Genomic DNA, 19,362 nt, shown 5'->3' on the forward strand with positions numbered 1-19,362 from the left:
AAAGGTCCCTATTCCACATAATAATTTTTAAAGTATGTACTATTGCCTTTCTGGTTTTACAGATGAGTAAGCTGGGGATTTAAGAAGTGAATTAACTCCCACAATATCACAGAGCTAGTAAGCAGCAAAACAGTCAACAGACCAGGTTCCTCAAACTCCCAGACCCAGGCTGAGTTCTCCGTTATCTTCAGCCACGGGCCACCACTGACAATCTACTTATCCTGGGTATTTTGACTGTGTTATATTAGCACTTGCTCATTTGTTGGTATGATTTAGTATTGATATTAAACAAAAATGATCAATAGGCATTATGACTGGTGTGTTTATGGGGGAGGGAAGCAGCTCTAACAAAGCCCAGCAGATATGATTCAGTTAGGCAGAATAATTAGTCTGTTTAGACAATCTGAATTAAACAGCTGAATTACAAAGAAATAAAGCAGGATGTGTCCTCCTGTCTGTGAAGTCACACTCACTGCCTCTCAAGAAATGACTAGAAAAACTGACTAGAGATCCTGTGTTTTACTCCAGACAACATTATGCCTACCACTTACAATTCAGCCCAAACTATCTTTCTTGTTGTTGTTCTTATTACCTTAATGTCATTTGACTTAGATCTTATAGAATCCAATTTAATACATATTTACTAATTTTTTCTTTTTCTTTTCTTTTTTTTTTTTTTTCGAGACAGGGTCTCACTCTATCACCCAGGCTGGACTGCAGTTGCACGATCATGGTTCACTGCAGCCTTGACCTCCCTGGCTTAGATGATCCTCCCACCCAAGTAGCTGCAACTACAGGTAAATGCTGCCACGTGTCTAATTTTTGTATATTTTCCAGCTAAGTTTTGTATTTTTGTAGAGACAGAGTTTCACCATGCTACCCAGGCTGGTCTCAAACTCCTGGGTGATCTGCCCATCTCAGGCTCTCAAAGTGCTGCGATTACAGGCGTAAACCACTGCACCGAGCCTACTAATTTTCTGATTCCCAAAAAGCCAAAAAGAACTGTCTTGGACATGAGGGACATAAGAGATACCACTTTTTAACACTCAACCCTTTAATTCTGACTATTTTTTTCAAAAAAAAAGTTAATTATTTATTCTAAAGCCATCTAGGTCTTTGTATTCACCTTTCCAATTGAATAACAGTTGCATCTAATATTGTAAAAAAAAAAAAAAGTTTTGCCCATTTATTTTTCCTTAACAGACTTTGAATCTCCACACACCCACTCCCCACCCCCACATACAGCCTCCCCACCTTTTAGTGTGGTTCATTTGTATAATCAATGAACTGCCATGATCAAATCATTATATACCCAAGTCTCAATTATTCTTCACACCTTAATTCCCGCAAATCCCACATGACCTTTCCAGGCCAGCCAGACCAGTTACAGGCTGTCCTGTGTCTTGGCAAAGCAATAACTAGGTCACTCCTGTCTCCAGGCCCCTGCCCCATAAGCCATTTCCTCAGCTGAGAAGAGTAAGTAGTCTTCTCCTGTCTGCTTCCTCCCAGGCCTAGTTCAAGGATCATCCCTTTTGGAAAGAACACTGCTGATCTCCCAAGCCCACAGTATTCTTGGCCATCTCTGAACATCCTGTGGACAGAGATGGCCTAAGGATTTACGCCCTAGCAGTAGAGCAGTTGCTCCCGAGGGGACTATTTCCAAGCAAACAAGACATCTTTGTAGGTGTTAATCCTGGAATGATTATTAAACTTCAATTAGACAAGTTTGCTAAGCATCCATTAGTTTTATAGTTATTTCTCATTTAACTGTTATTTCTACATTACAAATGAATCTTATTGCTAGAAGAGTATTAAACCTAGTTCTTCCAATTTCACAGAATCTCACTAGCTGCCTGATAGTCTGTGATTTCTTTCCCCCTTAGAAAAACCAAGTATATAACAAGTCACAAACGGCACTACCCCTTGCAAGCTGCCGGATTGAGAAAAACAGTGGCCTTCTTCACTTGTGCATTGGGAGGAATGAGTTGATTGCCAAACACCTAAAAAAGAAAAGAGCAAAGTTTTCAGTAAAAGTCTATTTATTTGGTAAATGTCACATGCATTCTTCCATTCCAAAAAAAAATTCACTTGCAGCACATATGGTATCTAACATTGGGGGAAAATGTTCTCTCATGATCTCATATTAACAAAAATGCCATCAACAACAACAAAAAGTAACATTATTTAATGACAATAAGCTCTATTTTATATTGGAATAAAAATTCCTGTTTTATCTACTAGAGGCAAATAACATTTATTTTCTCTATAAGACATGGCTAGGTTTATTATAAACATATAATTAGTAAGGCCATAGTCTGTCAGGAGAGAAGTTTAATCTATGTCTTTAGTTTGCAGAGTACAATATTCTCTCCAGCTCATCACTAAAACTTGTTCATGAAGAATCTTTGTGTTACCAGTTAATCTTCATATCTTTATACACATACAAAATAAACCTAATAGTCTATTTGCCTTCTCTTCTTTGCAACCCTGTATGATAACTAAATAGCAGCAACTGGCAGGAGAAAAGAAACGTAACTAATATATACCAAGCACCTTCTATTTGGCATTTTTACACACATCATTCTCAGTTCTCAGAAACCAAGGAGGTATAAAATAATCTCAGTTTTCCAGATTAGAAAGTCCAGAATCAGGAAGACTAAGCTCCTGAAAGTTACAGAGTTGATAAATTACAAGCCTGGAATATACATCTTCTAATTCCAAAGCCTCTCTAAGCTCTAAAGAGAGGATCAAGGATGAGGTAGAATTAAAAGGCAGAGGACTAGATGTGAGGAGTCCAAATGAGAAACGAATGGGAACTCTTGCTGTTATGTCTGAATTGGAAATGATGGTCAACAAAAAGAATAAGAATAGGAAAGTGCCAAAATGAGCAAAAATTGGGGTCTTGAATGGTGGGAGTAGGCCTGAACCAAGAAAGCAGAATTCTAGTATGGAAGTACAAAGTAAACATGGGAGGAGGAAAAAAAGTTATGCAAATATTTTTTATTGAATAACTTACTCTAAATCTGCCATCTCCCTGACAGTTCATTTTGGAGCCTTTCTTATTATTGTCTATTTCTTGCTTTAAAAACAAAACAAAAACAAAAATACTTTTTTTCTGAAGTAGAGAAAAAGACTATTTCTTTGTAAGAAGTTTCTGGAACATTATAATTTCTATTCTGTTTTCATTCTTAGACATTCACAGTGAGCTAAGGAGTTTATGTGAGACTACATTAAGTTTATGTGAGATTTGTTTTTAAATATCATATTTTCAAGAATTTAGACTGTAAAAGGAAGTACACAGATAGGAAAATTAGCCAGCAGAGGCTATAAGGACAAATCCACTTCCATTTGTGAGATGGAAGGAACTAAACATGCAGGGGAAGTGGAGAATTAGAATAGTAGAAAGAAATAAGGCCAGCGCAGTGGCTCACACCTGTAATTGCAGCACTTTGGGAGGCCAAGGCAGATGGATCCCAAGGTCAGGAGTTCGAGACCAGCCTGACCAACATGGTGAAACCCCGTCTCTACTAAAAATACAAAAATTAGCTAGGCATGGTGGGATGTGCCTGTAATCCCAGCTACTCAGGAGGCTGAGGTAGGAGAATTGCTTGAACCCGCGAGGCAGAGGTTGCAGTGAGCTGAGATTGTGCCATTGCACTCCAGCCTGGGCAACAGAATGAGACTCCATCAAAAGAAAGAGAAAAGAAAGAAAGAGAGAGAGAGAGAGAGAGAGAGAGAGAGAGAAAGAAAAGAAAGGAAGAAAGAAATACATGAGAAGGAGAAAATAACTAAAGGAACATCATCCCTGAAAAAGTATGAGGAGAGAGGATTTAGAATAGAGGTGGAGGCATTTACCTTCAACAAGAAAGGGAGGGTCCTACATTCACACAGGTCTACTCTTCCTTAAAGAATGAAAGAAAGGGGTCAGGCACAGTGGCTCACGCCTGTAATCCCAGCACTTTGGGAGACCAAGGCGGGTGAATCACGAGGTTGAGATCGAGACCATCCTGGCCAACACGGTGAAACCCCATCTCTACTAAAAATACAAAAATTAGCTGGGCGTGGTGGTGTGCACCTGTAGTCCCAGCTACTTGAGAGGCTGAGGCAGGAGAATCGCTTGAACCCGGGAGGCAGAGGCTGCAGTAAGCCAACATCACACCACTGTACTCCAGGAGGATTTTCCAGTTGCTAATGATTGGCTTGGGACGGGGATCACCTTTAATTTAATATTAAAGTTTATTTGAATTGATTTCTAAAACAACTTAGAGCCATATGAAAGATAATAAATTTAAACAAAGAAGTAATCAAATTCTTAAAACACTGATTTAGAACAGCTAGATAACAATCGCTAAGAAGGGGAATTATAGTATCTACTGTAACAACTGCTAAAGAGAGGATTTAATTTATAGTATCTATTGTAACAATCAAAGAGAGGAATTAATTTATAGTATCTATAGTCACTGTCATCCATTAAAACATTTCAGAAACACACATGAGGTCTGCCACCTACTTCTACTACTAAATGCTTCATACATTTGCCACTTTTGATTTTCATGTTTCTATTTTGGTATTTCTGACATCAAATGATACAAAACAAAAAGGCAACTCAGTCACAGAATTTCATCTGCAAAGTATAATGTACATTTTTGTAGTGGGGAACAAAAAAGTGGTCTTAAATTTGAAAGGATTTATAATCCAGCTATAATTAATTAGCCATATAAATGAATATTTAAATAACATCTCATGGAACATAACAGTGTACATGATATGGACCAGTTGAGCTTGAAGATGGGCTTTAAAAATATGAATCAACAATTTTAAGAAGATTTGACTTTTAGAGGTAACACTTGTTCTGAACTGATATCCTTGCGGGTTATTCGGAACAGGGATGATTCAGGGGTTAGCCAGATCTACAAAGACAACTGCAGACACAAACAAATTCCCAGAGCTTCTACCAGTCCAGCTTTGTGTTCCTGGGACCAATCCAGAAACAAACAGTCTACAGGGGTGGGCGTCAGAACTGCTTTTCACCAGATGGTTAACTTCCTGGAGTTCTACTCAGAGTTGGCTCCCAGTGTGAATCATCCTGATAGTGCTAAAAAATAGCCAAACTGCATAGATGCAAGACACTGTGCAAGTCCCCTGAAAGAGCTTCAGTTTTCTGCACAATGAAGGAGGGGTTTAATTTTATCACATTAAATAGTATTACCTGAGCTTCTTGACAGGCTGCTCTCCTTAGTAGGTTATCACTATCAAAGTAAGCAAAAGATAATAATCATTAGTTTTAACAACAGATTATGATCCAAACAAAATTTGTGAGTTTTTTATTTTTTAATGTATGCACCGCTTCTCTAAAAACACCCTAGTGAAAGTGGGTGGGCAGATCACCTGAGGTCAAGAGTTCAAGACCAGCCCTGGCCAACATGGTGAAACCTCCTCTCTACTAAAAATACAAAAATTAGCCAGGCGTGGTGGTGGGCACCTATAATCCCAGCTACTTGGAAGGCTGAGGAAGGAGAATCGCTTGAACCTGGGAGGCAGAGGCTGCAGTGAGCTGAGATCATGCCATTGCACTCCAGCCTGGGCGACAGAGTGAGACTCTGTCTGAAAAAACAATCAAAATAACCTGATAACAAGTTATTGGCACATTTGAAAAATACATCCTCTGAATAAAAGTTTGTGTTAAATATTTCCATATTACGGCAACCAGAATCATGCCGCATCCCCCCAAAATTTCCACATCCAAATCCTCACAACTTGAGGGTATGTTACTTTACATGGCAAGAGGGATTTTACAGACCTGATTAAACTTAGGACCCTGACATGGGAGATTGTCCTGGATCATCCAGATGGGCCCAATCTAATCACAAAGGTCTCAAAACAGAAAGTTTCCCGGTTCTGATCAGAGGCAGATGCGATCATGGAAGAATGGTCAGAAAAATGCAACCTTGCCAGCTGTGATGCAAGAAGGCTCTGAAGAGAGTCAAGGAATGTGGTGGCCTCTAGAAGCTGGAAAAGCAAAAGGATTCTCCCCTAGGGCCTCCACAAGGAACACAGACCTTGCCACACTTTGTCTTAGCCCAGTGAGAGCTGCTTTGGGCTTCTAATTCACAGAATGCAAGACAAGAAATTTGTGGTGTGTTGAACCACTAAGTTTGTGGCAATTTGTTAAGGTAACAATAGAAAACTAATATACATCTCCTCCATTTTTCTTACCCAGTGGAAATTAGGTCATTTGCACAAGTAAATTTGATGTTTAGTTTCTTCTGCCACTGTTTTATCTAAATCACTTATTTTTTATGTCACCATCAGACACTAAAAGAGATCATAAATGGAGAATTTTGTCATGAGGCAAAATTTTGGCTTCCAAAAATGAAAGCATTCTGTCAGAATATGATCACCTATTTAACATAAAGGTCTCTAAAATATGTTTCTACCATAAAAGCATTTTAAATGGCTCCAGTCACCTATGGGGCTCCAGAATCTTCATCTAAGAGCTTGTGCTAATGCTAATGCACATTGCTGGCACTGCTAAGATAGTAACTTCAAATTGGTTAACAACAGTTAAGAAATCAAATACCCAGAGAAGATGAACAATAACCAATTTATAGGAAACCTTGAAAAAAAATTATTTTGCTTATATCCTCTTTCTAGACCTTTTAAAATAACATTGAAAACTTTAAATGTTGCATTTTCACTGTAATTCAAATGGGATTGTGACATTTACAGTGAATGAAAAGGAATAAGCAAGCTTTACTTTTTGCCATAGTTGCTGTCAAAGGCTTCTGCTCCGTGATTCCATAACCAGGCTGCAGAACAACCCCTGAACTTCATAAAGCAGGCGGCTTCACTAAGGGAACACCATCCACAGGGAAGTATGGATGCTGTGGATCTGAAATCTCAAACCTAAGAAACTGAGCAGTGGCTCAGGCCTGTAATCTTAGCACTTTGGGAGGCCAAGGTGGGCTCATCACTTGAGGTCAGGCGTTCGTGACCAGCCTGGCCAACATGGTGAGATCCCATCTCTACTAAAAATACAAAAATTAGACAGGCGTGCTGGTGCAGGCCTGTAATCCCAAGCTACTCGGGAGCCTGAGGCAGGAGAATCGCTTGAACCTGGGAGGCCGAGGCTGCAGTGAGTGGAGATCGCACCATTGCACTCCAGCCTGGGCTACAGAGAGAGATTCTGTCTCAAAAAACAAAACAAACAAAAACCTAAGAACCATGTTTTACTGAAATGATAAATGACATCTGTACCCCCAAAAGCTGATGTTGTTCAATAACAAAGATTTTGAGGAGCCTCACCCCTTGTGAAATCCAGCACAAGTCAGCCCAGTCCCCACTGGCTTAAGTGACTCTGCTCCCCTGTGCCAGGTGGCAAAGGGCGTTGTGCAACCTTCTCTCCCTCCGCACCCAGTATTCACAAATATTCATGTTTTTTTTAATGACTCCCCACAGGAAATAACACATATTCATGTTTCCCTTTCTTCTTGTGTCCCTCCCCATCAAATGCTCTCACTGAATCATTCTAACATCAGTAACAACAACAAAAATACACAACAAGATGAGGTAAATTCAGGGTACAAACTAGCAAAATTCTTGAAAATAATTAACATGTCACTAACTCCTTACAGCTTACTGGATATTTTGCATTTATAACCTTATATACAATGAAGAGGTAAAACACTGAACCCACAGTAACCTCTGGATAACAAGATAATACCAGGTTCCTCACAGTAACCTGGGCATTGTCACTGACCCTCCCCCTGGACTGTGCTGACCCCTAGTTCAACTTGCACAGGGCCCTAGGAAGGCAGCGTCCAGCCTCTCCGGACTGTGCTCCCCCCGGCCACTGCTTTCAATGCTTTCCTTTAGTAGACTAATTACCTTGTACCTCCAATCTCTCCTACAAACTCAGCCTGTGGATTTTTCTGCACAAGCCCTCTATGCTTCTATAAAAGCTGCAATCCCATCTCTATATCCTGCCCATTTCCAGGCTCCTCCTCTACCACGAAGGACAGGTCTCCAAAAGGCAACAGGCTCCTCTGGGTCATTAGTAAGGAACACCACCCTTGCCACAGCTCAGCCACACTGATTTCCATGGACCTACCTGAAAAGACAATGGCCCCAAATATGCACAAGAATATGGGGTAGCACCTTAGATCATTTTTTTCCCTAAGTTCTTTGTTGCCAGAAGTAAAATTCTGATTACTAGCTTGTGATTAAATATATTATTAAAGATTTCAGCTCTTCTGAGTTTAATTCTGATTATCAGAATGCTATTCAAAATCAAAAGATTTTGTGATTGTTAATTCCCTGAATTTAATGTGCCAAATGGAATATCCTGTCAATGCCACCTGTGAGAGAGCCAGAATATGTACCAATTTTGATATTACAAAAAAAAATCTCATTATAATCACACTTAACTTTGGGCCGGGCACGGTGGCTCACGCCTGTAATCCCAGCACTGTGGGATGCCGAGGTGGGTGGATCACCTGAGGTCAGGAGTTCGAGACCAGCTTGACCAACATGGTGATACCCCGTCTCTACTAAAAATACAAAATTATCCAGGCATGGTGGCACATGCCTATAATTCCAGCTACTTGGGAGGCTGAGGCAGGAGAATCGCTTGAAGCCAGGAGGCAGAGGTTGCAATGAGCCGAGATCGTGCCATTGAACTCCAGCCTGGGCAACAAGAGTGAAACTGTCTCAAAAAACAATTCATACTTAACTTTGTTTAATATCAAGAACAGTGTTAACCATCTTGATCTTGCTATCTGAACCTGACTATTCCTAAAAATCAAACACAACCTCAAAGAAAGATTTCTCCCATTGAGATAGTCTGATGATCTATAGGAAGCTCTGAAAACTATCTCAACAAAGAAATTCCAAAAATGTTTCAGTAATGTCAGCATTGTCAGAATAAAAGACAAAACTTAAAATTCATAGAGCAACTACCTTGTACCAAATACTATGGCAGTTGTTTTCATAAACCTTTAATCTTTGTAACAACCTTGCAAAGTAGACATTATTAGGTAACAAAATATTCTCATTTTACAGATCAGGAAGCCAAGACTCAGAGAAGGAAAGTGACGTGCCCAAAAACACAGAGTTACTAAGTGGTAGTGTCAGAGGCGTTTGAACCAGAGTGACTCCATCTTGAGTAGGGGCTGTGTAAAAAGAGGCTGAGACCTACTGGGCTGCATTCCTAGGAGTTTGGGCATTCTAGTTACAGGATGAGATAGGAGGGTGGCATACAATACAGCTCACAAAGACCTTGTTGATAAAACAGCCTGCAGTAAAGACAAGGACCAAAATCCACCAAAACCAAGATGGTGATGAGAGTGACCTCTGGTGTCCTCACTGCTCATTATATGTTAATTAGAATGCATTAGCATGCTAAGAGACACTCCTACCAGCACCATGATAGTTTACAAATGCCATGGCAACATCTGGAAGTTACGCTATATGGTCTAAAAAGGGGAGGAACCCTCAGTTCTGGGAATTGCCCATCCTTTTCTGAAAAAACTCATAAATAATCCACCCCCTGTATAGCATATAAGCAAGAAGTAACAAGTATAAGCACCTGAGTGGTCCATGCTGCTGCTCTGCCTATGGAGTAGTCATCCTTTTACTATTTTACTTTCTTTTTTTTTTTTCGAGGCAAAGTATCGCTCTGTCCCCCAGGCTGGAGTGCAGTGGTGCTGTCTCGGCTCACTGAAACCTCCGCCTCTCAGGTTCAAGTGATTCTCCTGCATTAGCCTCCCGAGTAGCTGGGATTACAGGTGCATGCCACCACACCCAGCTAATTTTTATATTGGTTTCACCATGTTGGCCAGGCCAGTCTTGAACTGAACTCCTGCCCTCGTGATCCACCTGCCTTGGCCTCCCAAAATGCTGGGATTCCAGGTGTGAGTCACTGTGCCTGGCCTACTATCTTAATAAACTTGCTTTCACTTTACTCTGTGGAGTTGCCATGAATTCTTTCTTGTGCAAGATCTAAGAACCCTCTCTTAGGGTCTGGATCAGGACCCCTTTCTGCTAACAGTAGAGTCGGAATTCAGACCCATGCCAGGCTGTCCCTAAGCAGATGCTTTTTCTTCTAAACTTCAGACAATACTCAATGGGCAATTACTCATTTAGTTGTATGTTTTATAGCACATTTTTTAAATTGCATAGTCTCATCTAATATAAATTTTTCAATTTATATTCACATAATATTTTTTAAAAGGTCAGGTGCAATAATGCTTCTGAAGGTAGTTGTTGAAACAAACTCATTTAACACAAAGTGCTGCCCATGGCACACAAATAGATTTGGTCCTGCCCTGAAGAAGCTTAGGATCAAGTGGCAAAGAAGAACAGCTCTTGGTAAATATTGGTGGCATAGTAAAACGTGTTTCTTGATAAATAATATGCCAGGCACTGTGCTGGGTGTCTTGGACACGCTTGTGAATAAGCCCAACATTCCCTGTCCTAGTGAAGTTTATAGTTTAGTAGGGAACAATGACAATTCACTAGGCAATCATGATGCAATTTCACTTTTAGGTAATCCATAAAAGGGGCACATAATGGGGGCATCTAACCTAGTTTTGACAGAATTAAAGGCTTTTTACAGGATATGACATTGAAGCCGCGATCTAGGGGAAAAATAAAAAGTAGCCAAGCAAAAATAGGGAGTAGAATCTAGGCAAGAGAAATAGAATGTCAAAGCCTGCAAGTGCTATAATGTGGCCAATTTAGGAAAGAGAAAGTAGTTCGGGACAGCTGGAGGCCACACGCCATGGGAGAAGCCAGGTAAAGGCCAGGTCACCATGGACATTTTCAGCTATTTAAGTAATTTGGATTTCTCCTAAGGGCCATAAGGAGTCATTAATGGGTTTTAAGAGAATTGATGTGACCAGGTTTACATTTTGGAGGGATTACTTCTGGCTGCAGTGTGTGAAGAAGGCATTGGTCAGAGGTAAGACTGAATCTAGTGAAAACTCAGAGGCTCCCTCAGTGACAGTCGGTGATGATGACTGGAACTAGGATTGTGGCAGAGGGGACACAGAGAAGAGGACAGATTCAGCAGATATTCAGGAGGTAAACTTGAGGGATGACTGGCGGGAATTAAAGAAAAGATGAGGGTTCAAAGATAGCGCCCACATCCTGCACTAAGCAATTGGTAGAAGGCAGTACCATTCACAGAGATGGAATGAAGTAGAAAAGTGCAGGTGAGAGGGAGAAAACTTAGCTTAGTTCTGGGTCTGTCTATCCGAGATGGGGTGAGAACCCAGGTGGAGGTGTCTAGGTGACAGTTGGAAATGCAGGTCTTAAGTTCTGTATAGCAATCTTAGCTACATGCTAATAAAAGGAATGAGACTGGACATGATGATCTATACGAGTAGGGTGAAAAGTAGGAGGAAGAGATACCCTGATCGTGGACAGTTGACAGAGAACACCAAATGAATCCCAAAATCACCCTGTACTTCATTTGAAAGTCAAAGGAAAAATCTGGTAGATAACTAAGGAAAAAGTTTTCCTTATCTTCCACCATTCCCCCTTGATGCTGCTTCTGCTCTTGGCAAACTGCATGTTTTGCTGTTCTTAAGAGACACAACAAACTACATCTTCAAGGATTTCATCATTTTATCCCTTCCTTTTCAAAAAAAGCCAAGCACAATACAACCCACCACACAAAAACTGCTTTACTTATCTTCCTTCCTAGATTATAAACTTCTTGAAATCATGGATAATTCACCATTTTCTCATCCACAGCCCACAGCACACTCTCATAGATACAGGGTACTTGGTAAATACTTGTTTAATAAATAAGTGGCAAATGTTTGAACAGGAGAGATTGATTCACTGTGCTCAGACAGGCATGCTTTGTCCTGCAGGAGAAACTGAAGGTTATTCTTCGTATGAGGATTTGGCATTCTGAAAGCACAGATGAGTGGGGATGGTTCTCCAGTGTGATGATCACCAAAGGGCAAGGGTAAGAGTCATTATGGTGTAGTACAGGATGAAAAACCAAAAAATTCCAAATGCACAAAAACGTTACCAGATCAAGAAGCTCCCAGGGTGTGTGGGTGTGCAGAGTGTAATGGAAGGAGTACCCTCTAAAGAAGCTAAGTGGGGAGTTCCTTTTGACACACCAAGAAGCACCCCAAGAACTGGCCCTGTAGCTAGAAGAACTCTGAGTGTGGTCATCAGAAAATTCCAGATTACTAATGAGTCAAGAATCTGAATGTGAACCGAAGACCTCATTTCCAAGCCAACCAAGACACTATATAAATGCTAAGCTCATGTTTTTTCCACTATACCACGCTGTCTTCTGAGAACTGAAGTTAAATACAATTTAAAAGAGGTGCTACAAAACGTAGTCATACCAAAAAGGGTCCCTGCAGATCTGCGAAGTATTAAAATGCAGGTTCTTTGACAGAAATTAGAAGGCTCCGGATTAGAAAATGAAAAAAAAATCTGCTGATGTCACTCTGCCTGAGGCTTGAAAAGAATAAGAACATGCCTGCTACTATAGGTAATGGGATGCTCTCAACTTATTCCAAGCCATAAATATTTTATTACTTTAGGACTGCAATATACGATAAGTTGTTATTCCAATAGCAACTTCACATGGAGAGAAAAACCACATCGATCCATCCTATTTCCCAAAAAGAATATTTCCCACTACAGTCTAGAGGCAAATTGTACAGCAATTTCTACCACCAGCTTTTCCCTTGGTGCATGCAAACACAGTCTTTGCTTTAAACAAAATAGATTTCAAGTTTTGATGTTTATAACAATCACTTCAAGTTATCCAGGCTTCCTAGAATAATTAATCATGATATTGCCAGTGGCTGTGCCCATGGTTGCCCATGGAGCAATAGAAATGAAAGAAATGGAAGCAAAGACGAAAATGAATCTTAAAAGTGTGTGCAGAAGGAGACAGCTTTTCTAAACTATACATGGCATAGCCCTCCCCATATCCCGGACTCCCTACCCAAACAGATAATGGCTGCACTGAACCTTTGTCATATATGGGAAAATAGTGACCAGCTCTGCCTTTCTGACAGAAAGACAGCTGATCAAGCAGGAGCAAATGTATTTTGCTAAGGCAGAATGCTTGATCTTTTGGGCCGACAGAATCTCCATTTGAATAGAAGGTACTCAGTGTAACAGGTCAGAAAACCAAGGGAACAATGAAAATGTTAATGATTTTTAAAAGGATTTTAGGGCCTACCGGTCTGGTCTTCTCCATTTAACCAAAGAAGGTTATGTCTTCTTGTTCTCCAAACCGCACTATCATGTACTACCTGCTACCAAAGAAACTTGTATCTTCTCATCTCTCCCAAGCCCAATGCAACAAAGAAGTTTTCTAATGTAACGAAAGCATAAAGGAAGAAATCCTATTGATAACCATATATTAAGTGGTGACTGTCTTCATTTCAATGCCCCTTAGAGTGCTTAGAAGATGTGAGTGAAAATAAGGGCCACAGAGGCAATCACATTGAAGTTTCTTTCTTTTTTTTTTTTTTGAGACGGAGTCTTGCTCTGTCGCCCGGGCTGGAGTGCAGTGGCCGGATCTCAGCTCACTGCAACCTCCGCCTCCCGGGTTTATGCCATTCTCCTGCCTCGGCCTCCGGAGTAGCTGGGACTACAGGCGCCGCCACCTCGCCCGGCTAGTTTTTTGTATTTTTTTTTAGTAGAGACGGGGTTTCACCGTGTTAGCCAGGATGGTCTCGATCTCCTGACCTCGTGATCCGCCCGTCTCGGCCTCCCAAAGTGCTGGGATTACAGGCTTGAGCCACCGAGCCCGGCCAATCACATTAAAATTTCAACATCTGCATTGCTGATGGTGAAGTTTAGCGAAAGAAAAACAGCTAAAAATTCTACTATCCAATGCAAAGCACAAATGTACAGCACTGCCTCCTATAATAGTAAAAAGTATACCAACTTGCGTTCAGGAATTTTTAGGTCAAATGTGTGAACCCAAAATATCTGAGACAGGTCTCAGTCAATTTGTTTATTTTGCCAAGGTTAAGGACACAGCCATGACACAGCTTCAAGAGGTCCTGAGGACTTATGCCCCAAATGGTCGGGGTACAGCTTGCCTTTATACATTTTAGGGAGACATAACAGCAATCAATACATTTAAGATTTACACTGAGTGTCAGGTCTCTGAGCCCAAGCTAAGCCATTGTATCCCCTGTGACCTGCACGTATATATACATCCAGATGGCCGGAAGCAAGTGAAGAATCACAAAAGAAGTGAAAATGGCCGGTCCCTGCCTTAAATGACGACATTCCAACACAAAAGAAGTGAAAATAGCTGGCCCCTGACTTAACTGATGACATTACCTTGTGAAATTCCTTCTCCTGGCTCAAAAGCTCCCCCACTGAGCACCTTGCAACTCCCCACCCCTGCCCACCAGAGAACCCCCTTTGACTGTAATTTTCCACTACCCACCCCTATCTCCCTTCGCTGACTCTCTTTTCAGACTCAGCCCACCTCCACCCAGGTGATTAAAAAGCTTTATTGCTCACACAAAGCCTGTTTGGTAGTCTCTTCACACGGACACGCGTGAAATTTGATGCCGTAATTCAGATGGGGGACCTCCCTTGGGAGATCCCGTCCTCCTGCTCTTTGCTCCGTGAGAAAAATCCACTTCCTCAGACCAACCAGCCCAAGGAACATCTCACCAATTTTAAATCAGGTAAGCAGCCTCTTTTTATTCTCTTCTCCAACTTCTCTCACTGTCCCTCAACCTCTTTCTCCTTTCAATCTTGGCGCCATCTTTCAATCTCTCCCTTCTCTTAATTTCATTTCCTTTCCTTTTCTGGCAGAGACAGGAGACGTGTTTTATCCGTGAACCCAAAACTCCGTCGCCGGTCACGGACTTGGGAAGACAGTCTTCCCTTGGTTTTTAATCATATGGGGACACCTGCTTGATTCTTCACCCATGTTTCAGAGGTGTCTGATCACGCAGGGACGCCTGCCTTTGTCCTTTTCTGGGGGGCAAGCACCCCCCATCCCTTCTCTCCATGTCTCCACCCTCTTTTCTCTGGTTGCCTCCTTCACTATGGGCAACCTTCCACCCTCCATTCCTCCTTCTTCTCCCTTAGCCTGTGTTCTCAAGAACTTAACACGTCTTCAACTCACACCTGACCTAAAACCTAAACGCCTTATTTTCTTCTGCAACAGCGCCTGACCCCAATACAAACTCGACAATTGTTCCAAATAGCCAGAAAATGGCACTTTCAATTTCTCCATCCCACAAGATCTAGATAATTCTTGTTGTTAAAACAGGCAAACGATCTGAGTTGCCTGATGTCCCGGCATTCTTTTACACATCGGTCCCTCCCTAGTCTCTGTTCCCAATGCAATTAGTCCCAAATCTTGCTTCTTTCCCTCCCACCTGTCCCCTCAGTCCCAACCCCAAGTATCGCTGAGCCTTTCCAATCTTCCTTTCTTATGGACCCATCTGACCTCTCCCCTCCTCCCCAGGCTGCTCCTCACCAGGCCGAGTCAGGTCCCAATTCTTCCTCAGCGTCCGCTCCCCCGCCCTGTAATCTTTCTATCACCTCCCCTCCTCACACCTGGTCTGGCTTACAGTTTCGTTCCACGACTAGCCCTCCCTCACCCGCCCAGCAATTTCCTCTTAAAAAGGTGGCTGGAGCCAAAGGCATAGTCAAGGTTAATGCTCCTTTTTATTTATCCAACCTCTCCCAAATCAGTTAGCGTTTAGACTCTTTTTCATCAAATATAAAAAACCCAGCCCAGTTAATGGCCCATTTGGCAACAACCCTTAGACGCTTTACAGCCCTAGACCCTGAAAGGTCAGAAGGCCGTCTTATTCTCAATACACATTTTATTACCCAATCCGCTCCCGACATTAAATAAAACTCCAAAAATTAAATTTCAGCCCTCAAAACCCACAACAGGACTTAATTAACCTCACCTTCAAGGTGTACAATAATAGAGTAGAGGCAGCCAAGTAGCAACATATTTCTGAATTGCAATTCCTTGCCTCCACTATGAGAGAAACCCCAGTCACATCTCCAGCACACAAGAACTTCCAAACGCCTAAACCGCAGCAACCAGACGTTCCTTCGGGACCGCCTCCCCCAGGAACTTGCTTCAAGTGTGGAAATCTGGCCAGTGGGCCAAGGAATGCCAGCAGCCCAGGATTCCTCCTAAGCCATGTCCCATCTGTGTAGGACACCACTGGAAATTGGACTGTCCAACTGGCCCAAGGCTCTGAATGACTCCTTCCCAGATCTTCTCAACTTAGTGGCTGAAGACTGACATTGCCCAATAGCCTTGGAAGCCTCCTAGACCATCACAGACGCTTTGGATAACTCTTATAGTGGAGGGTAAGTCTGTCTCCTTCTTAATCAATACAGAGGCTAACCACTTCACATTACTCTCTTTTCAAGGGCCTGTTTCCCTTGCCCCCATAACTGTTGTGAGTACTGAAGCTTCAAAACCCCTTAAAACTCCCCAACTCTGGTGCCAACTTGGACATCATTCTTTTATGCACTCTTTTTAGTTATCCCCACCTGCCCAGTTCCCTTATTAGGGGTAGGCATTTTAACTAAATTATCTGCCTCCCTGACTATTCCTAGGCTACAGCCACACCTCATTGCCACCCTTTTCCCCAGTTCAAAGCCTCCTTCACATCCTCCTCTTGTATCTCCCCACCTTAATCCACAAGTATAGGACACCTCCACTCCCTCCCTGGCGACTGATCATGCACCCCTTACCATCCCATTAAAACCTAATCATCCTTGCCCTGCTCAATGCCAATATCCCATCTCACAGCACGCTTTAAAAGGATTCAAGCCTGTTATCACTTGCCTGTTACAGCATGGCCTTTTAAAGCCTATAAACTCATCCTGAGTCACCTGTTCTGTAACTGCCCTTCCCGCCAAACTACTCACCCACCACTCTGGCTGGTACCCCTGGTCTCTTTAAAATAGCAGGTCGAAATTAGCTTAGACGGTGCGGTCCAACCCTAGACAACAGGGGAACAACACAGCAGTAGGGGCTATCTGTGTCAGGAATAAGAACCCCTTCTCCTCCATTGTTCAGGTGTGCTCTCACCATTGCTCCATCCGCGAATCACACCCTTTTATAGAAGTAAAAATTGCCTTGCTGAGAAAATTAAATTTATATTCCAATGCTATTTCTTTGGTGGCACCGAAATTTTATTTATAACATTTTTGGTTTACAAATGGCTCCTCTGAATGAATTTCTTTAGTTAGTGGTATATTTAACAAGGCAAGGATAAACATTTAATATAAATACAAAGCAAGCCAAGAGCATTTTTGTTCCAAGAAGTGGGGAGGCATTAAGGAAAGAAGGGAGAAGTCAAGTTCACAGTTAGCAAGTTCATTGTTCAATTCAGCATTTAAATTGACAAAATACCTATTCCAAGGAATGAGGAACGAACCAACACAAACAGGGCTGCAGCATCTTGGGTCTCAATAAAGTCAATCATCCCAGCAGCCTTTTGCCAAAACATGTTTTACCTCATTACATGAGATTGTAATTCACCCCAGAGATATGAATTTGCCCACTGTTTAACCATGGCTTCCAAATATTTACAGCAATTTTCAGGTCTAAAATCCCTGTTTTGACTATTGTTATTTTTATTTTTTGTGAAAGTTTGAAAGCCCTACAAGCAGCCAGGCCAAAAAAAAAAAAAAAAAAATGTCTTTGTAAAAGGCATCTAAGCCCAATTTCCATTGCTTGGAAATCTAAATTTTTCAGATTGGAAGAGTCCTTAGAAATTATCTAGTCCAATGCTTGTCAACCTCTCTGCACACCCTGAAACCCCTGAAACAAATATATGACAATATCCCATTAGTAACAAAGTTCAATACAGCAATGATTCTCATCTGGGCACACACACAGAGCACATGTAATTCTATAAGCTCAGGTCTCTAAGTGTCAAGTGATTCAGGTATGTTCACTTCAGCAGGATACTGTCATTTCCTTAGAGCTCCCAGAAAATAACTAATTGACCTAGTCTGTAAAAGCATCTGGCCTGGTGATTTTCCCACTTAGACAGAAGTTACTAAAAGGCTTAGCCCTAGAACTGAAGTCTCCTCCTTCTCAACATGGCATTTTCCCCAATACTCTGCTTTTCTTCTGTTCTCTACAGACATTTTCAAATGACAAAAATGCAATCAAGAAACCTCTGTCCACTGTTTCGCCATAGGTACTGGCAAATGCCACATTTACGGTCACCTCAATTTATGATTTATCACTATAGTGATTACTACTATTATTCTTTCCTTCTAGTGGGTTTAGGAAAAAGCCCAGCTAAACCTAACCCCACTTGAATTCATTAATTCAAGAACACTTAGTAGCCAAAGACTCCACTTCTGCCCTGCATGGGAAGGCCTCACCTAAAATAACCTAAAGAACCTAGTAAGTTCACCTAAAATAACAGCTAAAGGCTGCAGTGAAGCTCCAGTTTGGTACCTATTCTTTCTCACTCCCTGAAATACAGTATAGAAATCCCAAAACCACATCTTCCCTTCTTATCAAATCCCAACCACTGTACTCTACACTTCTATGCGCTCAGGTGGAACAAGCTACTACTTGTGAATACTTCAAGTACCTTCTAATTTCTCGGATTTTCTCCACACAATTTGTTCCCTCTCCAGTTCAGGATGGGAAACGACTTAATGAAAAATGGCATCGCCTGGAGGCTTCTCTCACATAACTACGCTAATCATTTTGATCTGTTGTGTAGAATTTTTCATTAACCAGAGAATAGTTCTGCAGTTTATCCCCTCATTCTATTGACCAAGAGAAATGGAAGTGGAGGAAGCCTGTCTTCATAGCTCACTTTTTCTCCTGTTAGAACATGAAATTTTTCTATTTTCACTCTCTTATCCTAGCCTTGGGTCTCCATAAGATATCAATTTCTGTTCCTAATATTCACAGGAGCCCACGTTAGTCAGCTGAGTTCCGTGGGCACTGGGGAGAAAGTTCTGCCTCTGACTGGCTGCTATGTTTATGCTGAAGTCCAGACTGTACCACCATTAGGCAAAGCTCTGGCTACCACTAATGGAAATCCTTTTCTGAGCTTCTACCACCAGCCTAATTCTCATAAGCACTGACATTCTTTCATGGTCCAGTCACTTCTTCCATTTTTCTGCTCTTTTTTTCATTTATTTGCTTCCATCCAACACTTCAATTTAAATACTTTATGCCATATACTGTTCTTCCGTATACTGCATAACATTATCTTTACTAGGCAACCAAATTACTAGTTCTTTCTGTGCCATCAGCCATTATATATCTGCATATACAATGATAAACAAATATATATATTGATACTCAATTTCATACAAGGTACTCAAATC

At 41.5% G+C, this 19,362-nt stretch overlaps 1 protein-coding gene across 2 annotated transcripts in view; it reads right to left on the bottom strand.

Annotated features, from left to right (window-relative positions):
- The window catches only part of AGK (acylglycerol kinase), a 103,264-nt gene that overhangs the window by 60,635 nt on the left and 23,267 nt on the right, over positions 1-19,362 (bottom strand). For both annotated transcript variants that reach the window (XM_010359816.2, XM_010359817.2), the window contains exons 3-4: positions 5,210-5,249; positions 1,921-2,000 (exon numbers count right to left, since the gene is read on the bottom strand). In XM_010359816.2, the coding sequence (XP_010358118.1) occupies positions 1,921-2,000; positions 5,210-5,249 (120 nt within the window). The remainder of the gene's footprint in view (positions 1-1,920; positions 2,001-5,209; positions 5,250-19,362) is intronic.

The sequence above is a fragment of the Rhinopithecus roxellana genome, chromosome 6, assembly GCF_007565055.1.
Source record: "Rhinopithecus roxellana isolate Shanxi Qingling chromosome 6, ASM756505v1, whole genome shotgun sequence".
In the NCBI taxonomy this organism is placed as follows: Eukaryota; Metazoa; Chordata; class Mammalia; order Primates; family Cercopithecidae; genus Rhinopithecus; species Rhinopithecus roxellana.